Source organism: Metopolophium dirhodum, chromosome 4 (assembly GCF_019925205.1).
Source record: "Metopolophium dirhodum isolate CAU chromosome 4, ASM1992520v1, whole genome shotgun sequence".
NCBI classification, from domain to species: Eukaryota; Metazoa; Arthropoda; class Insecta; order Hemiptera; family Aphididae; genus Metopolophium; species Metopolophium dirhodum.
Window position 1 is genome coordinate 23,074,253 of NC_083563.1, and position 16,770 is coordinate 23,091,022.

The 16,770-nt window shown below is 32.0% G+C and overlaps 1 protein-coding gene across 1 annotated transcript in view; it reads right to left on the reverse strand.

Annotated features, from left to right (window-relative positions):
* LOC132943083 (inhibin beta chain-like) overlaps positions 1–14,224 on the reverse strand; it is a 69,496-nt gene extending 55,272 nt beyond the window's left edge. Inside the window, exon 1 of the mRNA XM_061011883.1 lies at positions 12,777–14,224. Coding sequence (XP_060867866.1) covers positions 12,777–13,083 — 307 coding nt within the window. The 5' untranslated portion in view covers positions 13,084–14,224. The remainder of the gene's footprint in view (positions 1–12,776) is intronic.
* Between the last annotated feature and the right edge of the window lie 2,546 nt (positions 14,225–16,770).

The window sequence follows — 16,770 nt, forward strand, 5'->3', positions numbered from 1 at the left end:
GTATATTGGAGCCGCCAGCTGGTTATTGATTCCGACATCCAATAGGCCATTGCATTTGTATTGCGTGCATATACCAGAGCGATCAATGCACATAAGACGCGCTCACACACACACACACAACTGACTACCGTCGCCGTCTTATCACATGCACTCGTCGAGTATTGTACGTGAATGCGACTGCGAATTTGATAGGACCCACGCCTGTTTGAGCGCGAGGCACCCTATGGCTGCTAAGTATAAATACGTCATACACATATTAAATACATATATAAGATGGTCGATGCGAGTCTGCTCGTTTCACACGTAATCGCACTATATATAATGTTTTTAACACAGTTACACACAAACATACATAATATTATTAATAATAATATATGTGTACATTAGCCCGTTCGAATTCGCGTGCGTGCATGCGTGTGTGCACGTGTTTGTGGGTATAATATAATAATATACAGTTCTAGTTATAAAACGATTACCCTGGGGACGCCGTGGACGACTGCGGAGGCGCTATTAAAGTAAATATATATACCTATATACACTATTAACGTATATATGTGTATATATATATATATGTATACAGTATACACGTATTTTCTGTGTTTGTGTGTATAATAGTATATAGACATTTACTCGTACTATACATATATAATATATATATATGATATGGTATACTCGGTATGCTCGGTATATAGTGTTATAAACGTTGATAGCCGTCGGTCGGTGGTGGCGTGGCGTCGTCTGTCTGCGCGGGGCTGAGGGTTGTCCGCCGACGAGTGCAGGCGGCGGTAGTCGTTGCGATGCGTAAGTGGGTGCGTGACACGACTGACCTCGCGTAACGACCATCGTCGGCCCAGACGGACACTGACCTGCGTAACCGGAGAACTACCCTTGCAAAGAAAAAGCGAAATGCTTTAGCCGCCCCCCCCCCCCCCACACACACACACACATACACACACACGACACATTAAAGGCGCGTTTAAATTTTACGACTTTTACGTTTTCTTTTTGTTTGTTACGGCGTTATTACTTATTATTACTGTTGTGTACACGCGCGTCTTGTTCTGCATATACGCGCGTATATGAAAAATAACAACGATATTGTAGGCGCATATATTATGTACACGCCATTTCCACTAACCAAGTAATATATATGATATTATATTATATAATTACTCGGATAATTGGAAGGTTTTTTACGTACGGAGTAAAAGTTAAAATGTTGAAATATATCATATAGTCGGATACCAATACCTAAAACATTATTAGCACTTCGTAATAACTCAATTGTGAATTGATGCCACTTGTAAGGTGTCACGCATATACAATTTCAAATTATATTTTTGGCTACTGTGCCTTCTCTGTGAGGTATATGTATAACATAATATGCACGACGTGCTCTGCTAGGTGTATTAATCAAATGAAGTCGTAAAAATCTATGCGTGTTAAATGTTAATACAATCCATCATAATTCAAAATAAATTATAGCATTTAAAATGATGATATTTAAATACTTTCAACTAGGAATAATTATTGATCGGTAGATTTAAAGGGTTTTATAATTAATAATAAAATAGAAACGTTAAGTTTGTTAACCGAAATTAGAAAATGTAATACCTAGGTAATATTATACAACACTTATAGAATAAATTCATCTTCTTTCAAATTGAATTACACACAACAATCTGTAGAAAATATGTAATAATAAGTTTATAACATTTGATTTGTTAATATTGTTTTTTTATTTTTATTTCAAACATAAACTTATCATTATATATATAAAAAAAAAACATTGCATTATTTTTATATATATATACATATATTAATATTATTTACGGTGAACTCAGTATCATAGTTCGAAGTTATTTAATTGAAGTGAGAACATCAAAAATTTACTTTAGTTGTATTTCTTATTTGAATGTTTTCAATAATTGAAGAGATTAAACAGTCAAAGACAAAGTGTAAACTTTAATATCATTTAAGATAGTATTTCAGAAACTTAGTATAAAAACATAGACATACTTATGTTAATAAGTAAGTATACTATCAACAACCGTTTATAATATTTAAGTAAAAATATACTGATGTAATACGTAATTGTCTAACAATAAGTACATGTTACATTACAGACTACAGTATATAAGCAAAACGCAATTATACTGTGTAATTTGAGATAAATTGTACCCACTCAAAGTTCTTTTAAATTGTAAAGTAACATGGCATGTATTATTAAGTTATTTAAATGTTTAATCGTTAAAAGTTTTAAAATAAATTAAAAGTCTACAGTGATTAAATATAAATACTAATTATATTTATTACAATTTTCTTACATAACATTATATTATGCATGTATTATACGGGTACTAACATAGGTACACGTGTCCCAGAGGGAAGTGACCGGCCGGCGTCATAATACGATAGTATGTGTGTGACATTAATTTATGAAAAAGCCCTTTGAGAAGGGTCTACCTATTTTATTGTTTTAATTACGGGCAAGTTAACATTTTTTTAAACAAAACTGAACCTTCCACACATTTGCTGGTTAGGGGTTACCTTATCCCCAGGATATATTGTATAACATAATACCTATCTTCTTAATATCACACTAAAGTTATCGGTGGGTGATTTCTTTTTATCAACTAATTCATGTTAACCTACACTGCCTTTTCATACTTTTATTTATAAAAAAAAATCGTTTACAAATAATTGTGAATATCCTTTAAAAATATATATATTACAAATGTATAAGTATTAGGTATATATAATTGTATGGGAGACGGTATAAGTATAATCTCAAGTTATGATTTGCTCAAAAATGTTGTTAGTTTTTAACTTAAGATGCAATAGGTACCTATCTGATATATTCATAAAAAAAAAATGTTTGCAAATTAAAATAATTATTCAAATGAAATAAGTAACAACCCAATATTTCTCAGGAATGAAATACATTTATGATTGTTTACACTTCATATATTATTATATTAAAATAATAAGCAGTACAAACTACTGGATTTTTTTTTTATCAACTTTAGTAAATAAATATTATAAAATATGTTATAAATTAATTTAAATAAAATAGTTACATTAAGGACTTAATTTAAACGAGTTTAGCAAATTTAGTAGTGACAAAAATGATATGGAATACACAAGCACACTTTTTATTTCCATGTTAGTATGTAACCGGTTTTAAAATAGAATTGGAATACATTCAAATATTTCTAATAATCTAAAATTGTATGCAACGAGTCATAAGAAAATAAGAATGCGTAATTAAACTTTTAAGTTTATAATAAGTATATAATTATTATTTTATTATTGGAAACAAAATATTAAAATTGTTACTACATAATAATATTGTCATAGTACATGTATTATACATGTTGTAAATTTGTAATTGCCATACAATTAAAAATAATAGTCTATAATTCATAATATATCTTATGTTAATAGTTTATAAGCTAAAATATTCCACGAAGACCACAATACTTCTGTCAATATATTTTTATTGTTAAATTTATTATACTTGAATCAACCAAATTTAGATTTTTAAATTAATTTAATAACTTGTAGGGCGTAGGTGTTTGCCTAAGGGAAGACCTTAAGAGAATATTATTAAAGCGAAATAGAGACGTGGGGGTAAAATACTTTTTTGTTTTATCAAAAAGTTGAATATTCCTGGTTGAAATTATTAGACGAGAGAAAATTAAGTTTGTATAACATTTTTTATTAAACCACTTTTATGTCATAATCATTGCAATTTAACCGGCATTGTTTCATAGCGTTTCTACTGTGAAATAAGAACGAATCGGTCTAATTAAAATAGAATGTATTCACTCAGTATTTCGTGGAACGTCAAAACATTTAATTACCAGTTATTAAAGAAATAACTAGGTATATCACCATGTTTTAAATGAAACACGTCAAACCCCAAATTTATATGTTTAGATAAATTCAAAACTTCATAACGAAAAGAGACGTACCTATATCAAAGTTGATGAATCAACGCATTTAATTAAAAGTTTAATAGTGGTATAATAAAACTATTCAGCATTGATACCAATACATAAATGGATGCCACATTAAAATTATAGTAGGTATATATATATATATATATATATAATGTTATTATATTAAATTGCAGTATACAACACTACAACAGTATACGAACAAAAGCGAACTCTATTCAGTGAAATTGTAGATGGACTCTGCAAGAAAAAATCATGGCTAAAACAACTTCAAGTTTAACATAACATAAACATGCAAATTGAATACATGCCACGATAAATCAAAAAATTGTAAAATTTCTTCTATGATCTGTTCAGAATAATATGTTTTATATTGATTATTTTATTGGACGTTTTGTATGAAAACTAGTTATTGCAAACACTAATGGTATCCACAATATTATTATATTTATTCAAAATGTAGGTATGCACTTATAGTTTCACCATTTTCAATCATAAGTTTCTAATTAGTTTTTTGGAAAATTATACTCGATATATTAAAGAGTCGTATTTAATTATAATATATTTAAATATATGTTGGTATGTATTTAATATAATATTGGCCAGTAAGTCACTAAAAATGTGTTCTTCGACGAAGCGAAAAAACTGTCTATGAACGAGTATGTTGTAGCCTCTAATAAGAATTTATCAAACTAAGCTATCCTCAATATATTGAAAGAGACGTACATTTATTAAAAAATTACAATGCATTGGTTAATACACAATTTAAATTAAAAAAACATTTATTGATTATACCTAATATAATTATTTATAAATACTTATTAATGTAAATGTATATTTAGCAACTTACAAATCTTGAAATATACAAATTTAGTTGAAAGGTGTGGGTGAAATTTTTATATGAAATAACAAAGATAAAATAAGGGTGCTACAGTCCCCCAGAAATGTGATCCTAGTCCTAGATCTTTGGCTCTCCCATAACCACTATAATAGAAAACCAAATTAATAACAAAAATAATCATGCTATTTGAAATTTCAATATTGATAAGAGATAAACTGATGAATGAAAATTATTGCATATTATCATTACTGTGTCGATATCGGTAAAACGCAGCTGGACGAAATATTTAAGTACCTCTATTACAAGAGTAATTCCGAGACAATAGAATTTTATCGCTACTACTGCACCTTTTTTCATGGGATTAATACTTATATATACAGTTCAGTCCCAAATTTGGAATTATATTTATGGCATAAATTGCGTTCGATAATACGCCTAGTTGATTCTGATAAAATAGTTGATATTTGATTTTCTTATTGTTACTTATCTACGGCATTCATTACTAACAATATGAAATAACTAATAAGTAAATAGGTACAACGTATAGGATGAGATGATTATTTTCATAAAAATATAAATCAGTGGTTTTGTCCATGACTAAATAAGTTTATTTAGTCATGGTTTTGTCAATCGTCAATACTCGATTGCGATATTTGATAATACTAATAACTAATAAGTAATAATGAATATACAGAATAAGACAAATTCAATACAATAAAATACATTAATTGTACCTATGTAGTTGGTTAATAATAATTACATACAATTTTTAGTATTCCATATTTTAATTGTTTGACATATTATATTGTCTGCTTTTAGAATTTTTTTTTTTTGTTCTTATTAGGTCGTTTTTCTGACCGAATTATGTCTACATTTTGTGTCCATGAGTCTCAACTGTAATACTACGTCCTTTTTCGTTTATGTATTAACTATAATACATGCAATTATCATTTTAGTAAATTATTAACTGTGGCAAACCCACATAAAGCATAATATCGTGATACAAAAATATTTATTTTTTAGAATCCCGTAAAAATACAAAATTTAATTTAACATGGTTGTATAAAATATCAGTGGTGGGAAGGTCGGGTCCTCTCAAACACCTCCCTCCCTCCCTCTCGGTCCGTAAATATGACACATTTATAACTAATCTATAACTATAAAGGATTCATATTCACTTAATATATTATACATTGTACATTTTATTAAAGAAGTTAAGTATAACAATTATTGGGTGTATTAAATTTGTAAGACTCATAAATACAAGTATATTTCTGTACTTCAAACTATATGATAACAGTTTATTTTATTCTCATCACTAATTGAAGCTGTTAATTTTGAATATCTCAAACATAGTTAAATTATTTATAATTTTATTCATGTAGATAGCAATAATTTATTAATACCTATAGTATGAACCTATTTTACCTACCCATTATATCATACATATCACAATAATAAGAAATTTATAATTAATAGTTAAATTTACATTTCTCATATATTTAGAATTACGAGTAATTTAATCTAATTTTTCTTTATGTAGGTACAATTACAATCACATATTATCACCGGACTACCGGAGTCATATTAGATTGGTTAAAAAATATTAATTTCTTATGAAAAATAACTAATTTAACAATTTCAAAAACTTAAATTATATCATTCTCATGAATAATGACTAGTAGTAATTCACACGTCGATAACTTAGTGTTAAGTGCTCATATTGTGTCGGCGCATTCCAGAAACTATCACTTAAAGACTTGAGTATTAGGAATGACTAGTGAACCTGAATCATGGTAGGTACTCAACATAATTCGATATCGTTTAGTCATAGAAATGATCATCGACTAATATATTATAACAAATACAAATATGATAGTCGATATTGTTATCTTTCTGAAATTTTTACTTCATTACTTGTAATATTATTTAAATTTTAATTATGTGATTATAAAATAATTTTTATCCTAGTAATTTAATTAAGACATTAATATTCAAAATTGTCTTTGGTAACCTACGACGCATGTTTGTTAATATTATATAGTATTATAATTTATTCATTTCTGAGCAATCAGTTTTACATTTCAACAAATGCAAAAAAAATATTTTAAAACTAAAATTAGGGGAAGACGGGATAATCCTTTAAAAACGTATGATACAATTTTGTAAATGATAAAAAGTTCTATTGTTTCTATAATATATTAGAATAATACAGCTTATATTATTTTAAGTATAATAATAATACTACGCAATATCTAATAAAAGAAATTATTTTTTTTCAATTTCAAAAGTCCTACTTATAACACTTAGATAGTTAGTTATATTACAGTTCCGCAAGGATTTACCCATTGCGATATCTCCTTAGATAATAAATATATCATATATCTGTTTTTTTTTTTTTATTAGACTCACAGAGACGAGGATTACATATATTTTATTTTTAGTTTAATTACTTAAATTTTTTGGTATAAAAAGTTTAAAAAAAATAATATTTTTTCATTTTTTTTTTTTTTGAAATAATTGAAGATAGCCATTTTATAGAGTTTATTTTTTGAAAATGTTGACGTTTCAACATTTTATTTTCATTAATCTTATGATTTTGCTTTATTTTTTTAGTTTATAGGTAAAACAGAAAAAACGGTATTTGTCCGAGCGGCGAGTCTCCCTCTACGGCTAATGGGTATATCCTCTCGGGACATCCTGTATATTAATGTAAATTGTAAATTACAAAGTTTTGAATATAAAATAATAAGAATAGCCAATTTTTACGATGACATTTTTTTAATAGATTTATAATATTATATCAGATAATATATTATAATAAATATGTTATTTTTTCACACATCGCCCATGTTCAAATAGTTTTGGAAAAATGTTAAGAGTATAAAATATATGTTCCCACAATTTAAATTTTAAATTTTCTTAGATGGATAAATGTTTGTAAGTATAGTAGGATAGTACTAGGCAAGTTTACACAATACTCATTAAATATTTTTCAAATAAGATGGAGTCCATTTCTTTAATACAAATTTACCAACTATACGATATTATCAAATATTATAAATATTTATATTATAAAATAACTATAAATGTGTACCTATAGGTACTTAGACAGTAAAATTCATAATTCGTAAACATGTAATATATATATATTATATACATATATGTAGAAAATTATATTATATTTTGTACTGATGAAATAAATTATTATTCGTGCAAACGTAATAAAAGTTCGAAATGACGAATTATTTAGAATTGAATTTAGTATTTACGGTTTATGAGATTAACTTAATATATATAAAATAATATTATTTGCGTATACATTATAGATCCTTAGGTACAGTGCGTTATAACTGTATAAAAATAGAAGATAATAATATTATCTAGTGACGTACAATTTTATTCTCAGCGAGACGTGTTCACGCAGAAAAAAAATCGAAAAATATATAATCGACATCTGCGTATAAAATATAACAAGTTAAGAAAGCTCGCACTCTGCGTGCGTGTTAAATTCCCGGTTTCTAATCGTATTGTAATACAACGCAATAAACTATAATTTTAAACTTAATATGAAATATTTCAAAAGAATTTGGTAGGTACCCTTAATATTTTGGTACCCATTTTCTAATAGTGGCTAGTATGAATTTATATTATAATTACTCATATATTCGATACTTTTCAATATACTGGCCGCATGAGGTCCGTTATGAAATTATTTATTTAAATATTTATATTAATAAGCTCTAGTTAAATATATTTCTAGTTTTGATTTGAAATTTGAATTATGAATACTAATATTAAAATGGAAAGATTAATTCCAATGGTCGTAAATATGTACCTACCGGTAATAAACACGGACGGACGGATCCGATGGGAATATTATAATCGGTGTTTTGTAATCGTACGTTTAGAAACCTAATACAGTGTACGTCTAACCAACGACTATACATACCCGACTATTGATCCTAGCGTACTGTAATTTGTTTTCTTTTTTTGAAAAATTACATCGAAACCTTTGTAAAATATTGCAGTCGAGCAGGCAGCCGCGTACATAGCCGCTAAACTGCAATGCCCACCCGCCCAGCGCGCGTGCGTACCGAGCGATATGATAATATAATATTATTGTGGGCACGTACTACGATAATAATAATATTATTATTCGATTATTGGATAGGTACCCACATCGAACACGGTATATAATAAATACAGCCACACGCGTATCCCATCGATCCGAAGTCTGTTTCGTCTCGGTCCGACCCGCGACGCGTCACTGCAGACACGGGCGCGCGCGTGTCAGCGTACTCATATTATGTCTATATAATTTATTATTAAATAAACAGACGCGCATATTTTGTACCGACATATTTTTTTCGTTCCACGTCGCGCCGGAGAATGCATGCTAATTGTGTGGCGCATACCAGTTTACCCGTTCAAGTCCTTTTAGGACGGTCACCTTTCACAAGTGACATTTAAACCTGCAGCGTGGCCAATGTACGCGGACAACGCTGTTGTAGAGTTATAATATTATTATTATAATGGTGCACCGCGAGCCCGAGAGGGTTATGCCCGCCTCTCCCGGCGGCTGAGGCGCATTCATTCGCGTCTTTATGTCGTCCGTATGGGGCCGAAACGAAAGAAATTAACAATCATTCCGCCGTATGGTATTATAATAATATTATAGCTGTATAAGCGCATGCCGCCGCCACGGGCTGTCCGACGAAAACACGTTGACAGCCGTCACGGTTGAAACGCTTTTCGATGATTTTTTTTTCCCTTCCCCGTATAATTAATAATAATGATGTATACACCGCGCATAATAGTGTTTTAAAATACGCGATTTTCATCTCGGCTGAAGATAATATTTTAATATTGATCACTCTTTGAATATAATATACCATACTTAAGTGGTACCTATAATATAATAATAGGTAGGTACACACAATACACATTGTATTACGCGCAGCATTTATAGGAGTATGGATGTGAAGTAAATGATCATCGCCGGTAAAAATAACGCTATATACGATAAACTCCATTCGATGATCAAGAAAAAGCCAATATAGATCGGTGTTTCAATATAGGTACACGGTAAAAAAAAAATTGGTTCATATAAAAATCGTATTCGTTTAAGTCTCGCAATTTTGGTGCTGGTCCGACATCAAATAATAATATGGTACCTCACCTACCCCTATATCTAGTGGTGCTATAAGTTTGGCCCTTATATTTATTAATCATGGCTCGAGAAATGAAAACCCCGCCAAGAACCATATCACTCATAATTAAAAAAAACCTTGGTCTTTGTGCTTATTGGAGAAGCACTGCCAGAAGCTTTACGTAAAATTAGAGCAACAAGAGCAAAGAAGCCACTTCAGTAGTACGCAAAAAATGTTCACAGACAAATACTCTTTATGCAGAGGAAAAAATGCAGTGTACCGTCAAAATTATGAAGAGTATGCTCATAGCTCTCGATATGCTGCTAAAAATTCAAAGAGTAGAAATCGGACATCATCCGGCCTCAGTGATGGTGGGGAATGTCATACGAGGGCGTTACTCGACTACATTAATGCGAGCAAGGACTGAAAACACGAGGGATCGTGATCGAAATTACCAAAGTGATATTTTAGAAAAGGTAGTGGAGCCTTTAAGTAAACACAAACAATTTAGAATACTTGGCACCATACAAAAAACGACAAATGTATAATAACAATAATGCGATATTTAGGTTTCTTTAATACTGTAGACGATTTAAGATGACCCAGCGGTGATCAATTCATCCATAGCAGGATATTATTATTATATATTCAAAAAACGCACTATGGAAAATTTATGATATTGATATATTATGTGAGAATATACTATTACTATATATAGGTACTTATGTTTTATTTAGATATATGGTAGAAAAATTGATAGAACATTATTTTTTATGTTATTTAATATACTCGTACATTGAATTGATATCTAAGAGTTGATTGACGCCGTATAGACAGTGAATAGCATATTATTCAACAAAAGTCCTAATTTACACAATACATAAGTAAAATGTTTTCACTACCAAACATCATTGGATTACCTCCCTTTCCAACTTCAAATGTAAATGTATATATAACGAAGGTAACGATTACATGTGTAAAATACACGTATATACACGTCATGCTGATGATAGTTAGAGAATTGTTTCTGGAACAGACCACTCGTAATTCCGATGGATTTAAAACGATTACGATGTATAGAACATATATAGTTAATAAATCGAAATACCAAAATCTTTTTGGAATTCTAACGCGGGAAAAGGTAATAGACGAGATCTATATTTTATTGATCATTCAAACCTGTTTTTAATCAAAAAATATTATTTATTATATATAATGCAATCATTTTTTTGTTTTATTATAATATGGCAATGATTTACAACTCAATATATGATTATTCTCCAATTTCATTATCTATATACATTATACATATATTTTATCAGAACTCAAATTTCCACTCACTCTACGAATTATTCATTCCCATAATGTATATTTTACATGCACCCAATTGATTCCCGCGGACGTCAAAATATAAAATCCATCACGAGTATACCTAATATTTAATTATATATTTTTATTTAGGTATATTAAATAAATGGTTCTATGTAGCTTGCGTTTTAGTGCGATGTTAAATAACATGAGAAGTTGCACTTCATAAACGAATTAACGATATTCTACCAAAATTATACCGTAGTATAATAATACAACCCACGTATTAAGTGCGACTACACACAAAATTACATTTTTGTATAATTACGACTCTATGAGTTGGGAGTATAGTATTTTAAATTTTGTCCACATCAGCTTATGAACAAATCGAAGAGCCAATAGAAAGAGAACGTAAATAAAACGAGTTTTAAATCATAAATCATTTCTGCGCGTATTACATTATTTTAAATGTAAAATAAATTCATATTAAAGCCACTTAAAAGGGAAAGTACCTAATAGGGAAGGTGAAACAAAAATGATCCAACTTAAATAACCACGTAAATGACTGTCAATATAATAATAATATGTCGAACTATCAAGTAGGGACATGTTTTTTAACGGAAATCCATTAGAATACTAGGTAGGTACTTATGCAGTTATTTTATTATTATTATGTTAGATTTGTACCTACCAACAATTTATTGACGGTTCAATAAAAATACCGGTTTTATTCAAATTGGAATTTGAAAAAAAAAATTGTGTAGAACATGTACAATTGTATGTGTCATGTGTGTATCTTCATTTTTTTGGATAAGAAAGAAGACATGACAAACGAGTGCAGTCAACAGGTGTTACATTTGAATAGGATCATAAATCGCAATCATTGAACGCCATCGAAGGATAAGCCTCGTTATCATAGGCGTGCCGTAATGAATTTATATAGGGGGGCTACAGCCTATTAGGTTTCTGATACACAACATATTCTAAAAATGTAATTAAAACAAATTTACGGGATGGGAGGGGGGGTGAACAAAATTTCAAGGGGGACTATAGCACTCTCGGACCTCGCCCCCTCATTCTATGACTATGCTCGTTATTAGTCGTATATAAGTATATAATATAGGTACTCATAAGTCATAAAGGATCGTCTGTCGTGCGGAAAAAGCCTTAACTAGGTATTAGGTAGATCCCAGGACGTGCTAGCAGAGCATCAGCGTCAGACTATTTTCGGGCAGAGATACAATTTGTTTTCCTACTCAGCAAGACTATAAGACAAAATACAGTCGAAATACATTAGCTCGAAGTTGAAAGGGGGCAAAAAATCTTTTCAACATAATATTATTATGTATCATTCGATATACCTACCTATCTCGAATTTAACCCAACCTAACCTCAAGAGGGATGAAAATCAAAAACGAGTTGATAAGTTTTTCGAGTTATCGCGACTCGACTGTATTACAATAATCATAGGACTTGTAATTTGTATGTTAACAGGATAGGTAACAGACTTACCCGGAGTGTTGGTCTGTTGTTCGGTGCCGTCGCGGCCGAACGGTGCTCTTTCCAGTTGTGACGTGACAAAGGTTACCGCACTGGTAGCGGCGGCCGAAGATGAGGACGAGGAGGAGGACGAGGAGGAGGATAACGACGACGACGGTGGTGACGACAAAGAGGAAGTAGAACGCAGGGAAGAGGACGAGGAGACGGCGGATTCGCGTGGTTCGGCGGCGGACATCGCGAGCGTTACGGCTGCGGCGGCTACAACAACGACAATACGTATAGACCACGACCAATTGTATCGGTTACGTGTCTTCCACATACTTCCCACAAACGCTCAGGTCGGCGGCGACGTCGTTACACACGCGACTGGCGGCCAATAACAACTCATCGGGCGGCCGATAGCGTCCACGGCGGTAATTGCACCGGCATAATAACTATGCGGCCAGGCTGCAGACGATTGTCGCTGCAGTCGCGGATTCAGTTGCAGTTGCTGGATGCAGATGCGGTTGTCTTTACCGTAATGAATCGTCGTCGTCGTCGTCGCCGTCGTTGTCGTCTGGTGGTGCACGCTCGACGTTTGTGCGTGTGTGACGCTGTGTTTTAGCTGAATATTTTTTATTATTATTATTGTTGTTGTTGTTGTTGTTGTTGTTGTGTCGTGTACACTACCATACGGTGTACCAGCTAATCGTCCAGCTAATGTGCTGCTGGGTGGTAAACGGGTCGTCTGTCGCGGACAGTGATCGCGACATCGCCACCGACGCCGCTGCCGCCGCCGTCGTCGTCGTCGCCACCGCTGCCGCCGTTGCCGCCACCTGCGACGATTTTTATTTTCCAGTCACCGGTGTCGCGGTCGTCTAATACAACGACAATCTTATAATATAATATAGTCGTACGACTATACTATTATTACACGCTCGTCGCGTTCGATAAACTACCTCGGTACACTTTTGCCGCGGTTATTATAATATCAGTATTATAATATTAATATTAGTAAATTATTACTAGAAGTAGTATAAATAGTGGCGGTAGTTGTAGTAGTAGTCGTAGTAGTAGTCGTAGTAGTAATGTAGTGGTGTGTAGTAGCAGTAGTATTGGCGGTAATACTACTATATTATATAACTTTCGCCGGTAAACAAAATGTGAAATATATTTAAATATAATATATATTTTTTAAATATTTAAAAAAAAATGACGATCGGTAAAATAAAAACTATTCGCGGTCCGTCCGTGGAAAAAAAAACGGAACAACAAAATAATATAAAATATTGTTATTAATTGTGTACGTCGCCCGCGTCGTCGGGGGGGAACACACCCGGCAGATATCGTATGCGAACGCGTGTAAGACGTCCGACGGTCGGCGGACACTGTATAAAACACACGCGCGCACCGCAGCACACCAGTGTGCCGGCCGGTCGCTGCCGTCGCCGCCGCCGTAGTGTGGCCGGTGTGCCGCGCATGCGTAACCGGCGCGCACCACGTGTCCGACACCTATGCAGACAAGGTTCAATTCTCAGCGCTGCCGGTGGTCCCCCGGCCGGCTTGTGGGTTTCTCGTACGCGCCGAAGACGGCGGCGGCGACTTCTTCTTCTTCGACGGCACACGCCACCAACGCCGCCGCGTCTGTCGTATTTTACGTAGTAGGTACGGCGCTGTGCATTGGTGGTCATTATATTATTATTATTATAATGTTTAACAACCATCACCGTCGTTATTATAATAGTCGTTAGAAAAACTGTTTTTTTTTTATTTGTTTCCCCACTTTGTAGTTGTTATCATCGTTCGTCGTCGCTGCGAAAAAACTCGTTTATATATAGGTATGCATAGGTAGGTCAGCCTAACCTACGATGAGCTGGTACACGAACCGAAAATATATCGTCTTATATACCTCACACTCACCCCAAGTCACGAAAAAAACCTACTGCGTTGATATTTTTCGTCGGTCTACTTGGGGCACATTGGCTTTGACACGCAATGCCAAAACTGGATAAAAAACTAGGGGCGGGAGGGGCAAAATAATGTATTCACTAAAATCGTAACCATAACCTAATTGATCATTTTTACACAAGTCTTACAACAAATCGTATAGCTTAGAAACAGATCATGGGTACCCACTTATGTCGTTACATTTTCACAGAGAGTTCATAAAAAAGATGCTATATAACTTGTGTGGAAAAAATAATGTGACGATGATCCTGTAATCATGAAATGAAAAATGTATATTTTTGTAACCCATATAATGGACGTTATGGTCAATACGTCAACAAATTATATTACAGTAGGAGAAACGTGAAATAACTGTATTTATATGCAATAATTTGAGGAAAAATAATATTTTTATCTTATAAAATATGTATTCTTGCTTTCTTTTTTAATTTTGAAAATTTTGTGATTGGCTACTGCTGTTGGCATATCTTGGCCCTAGAAATAATACCTATGCCCATCCCCACTAAAAAGCAACGGTGCAAGTGCAGCCCCCCGCCACCATGCCTCGCCACACGATGCAACTAGGTGGGACATATTATAGGCATACTTACCAATGTCGGCAAAGTGATATTTTGTTTTTCCAAAGCTAACACTTGTGTTTGACATTGACCACCACCGACCTAATTTTATCACACGAGTCTTACCCATAAATCAACATCGTTACACAACGTTATTAATTTATTACCTGTACCTTGTTAATTTTTATGAATAACTCGTAGTCAAATGAAATATTTTAACTCGTTCTTTATATTATTATTACTTATTAGTATGATTTTCTAAAATTAACAATTGTTATAGGGCAAGTATAATAAATATATTATTAACGAAGATAGGTTATACTCAAATATTAAAATCAATCATTAATTCAGAGGTTTACTGACTACGCCCTACATGGTAAAATATATAACTATATTGCTTATCTAAATATCTGTTTTTCTAATGAATATTATAATGTGTCATTTATGTATTATATATGAATAAAAAGATGATATAGACAAATTTTCTCCAATGTCTATTTTTTTGGAGTATGAACACTTACTATTTTACAATAAATATAATTTTAGACAAAGAAAATAAAAATAATTATTATGTACCTATTTAAAATGTATTTTGTCATGCATAAAGAAAAAAACATGAACATTTATAACGTTTAAAATAGAAAATATTTTTTAAAAAAATGTTTGTAATGACTACTTCAAATTATGTAAAAAAAAATTTCAGCAACATAAATATTTTTCGTGGCAATGAGTCGAGGAAATAGACAATAGTATTAATCGACAAAATATATGGGACTAAATCGGGAAAATGGACTAAAATATGTGGAAATAGCCCTTAAAAATACTATACATATTGACCCCATTAGGCATTAACCAGCGTGTAATGACTCCTATTGAGACTAACAGACGAATTTTTGTGATGCCAATTACGGGCACCAAGTGGGGAAAATTCTCCAGAACTATGATGGGCGGCGGTGAGTGTGTGTGTGTGTGTGTGTGTGTGTGTGTGTGTGTGTGTGTGTGTGTGTGCCTTAAAAAACAATAGTAGCTATACCGACCAATGAACATAATACTTTTATGATGAGTGGGTACCTATAGGCTACAACCTACTCGTATATTATATAGGTAGTATTATAATACACCAATGTAGAAAATATATTTTATATTTTCCACGGAACTTAGAAAAATAGTTCAGTGCCACTGTTTACGTACCCATATTATAATATAATTATATGTATAATATGTATACAATATACTATAGTGTATGATATGAGTATGAGTACTTTTCAAATTATACGAGCACAGTACACACTGAATACTATAATAATTAATATGCCGGATAATGATTACCTAGTACATTTCTGACTCATTATGCTAAGGTATATAATAATTACCTATACTATAATATAATGTCATTCTGCAGTCGATACCGATGAACAACCGCAATAGGTAGGTCACATGACAATCCAACTCTAATCAGCGTAGTTCAGAATAATATATATTTTGTTGATCGTATTTAATAT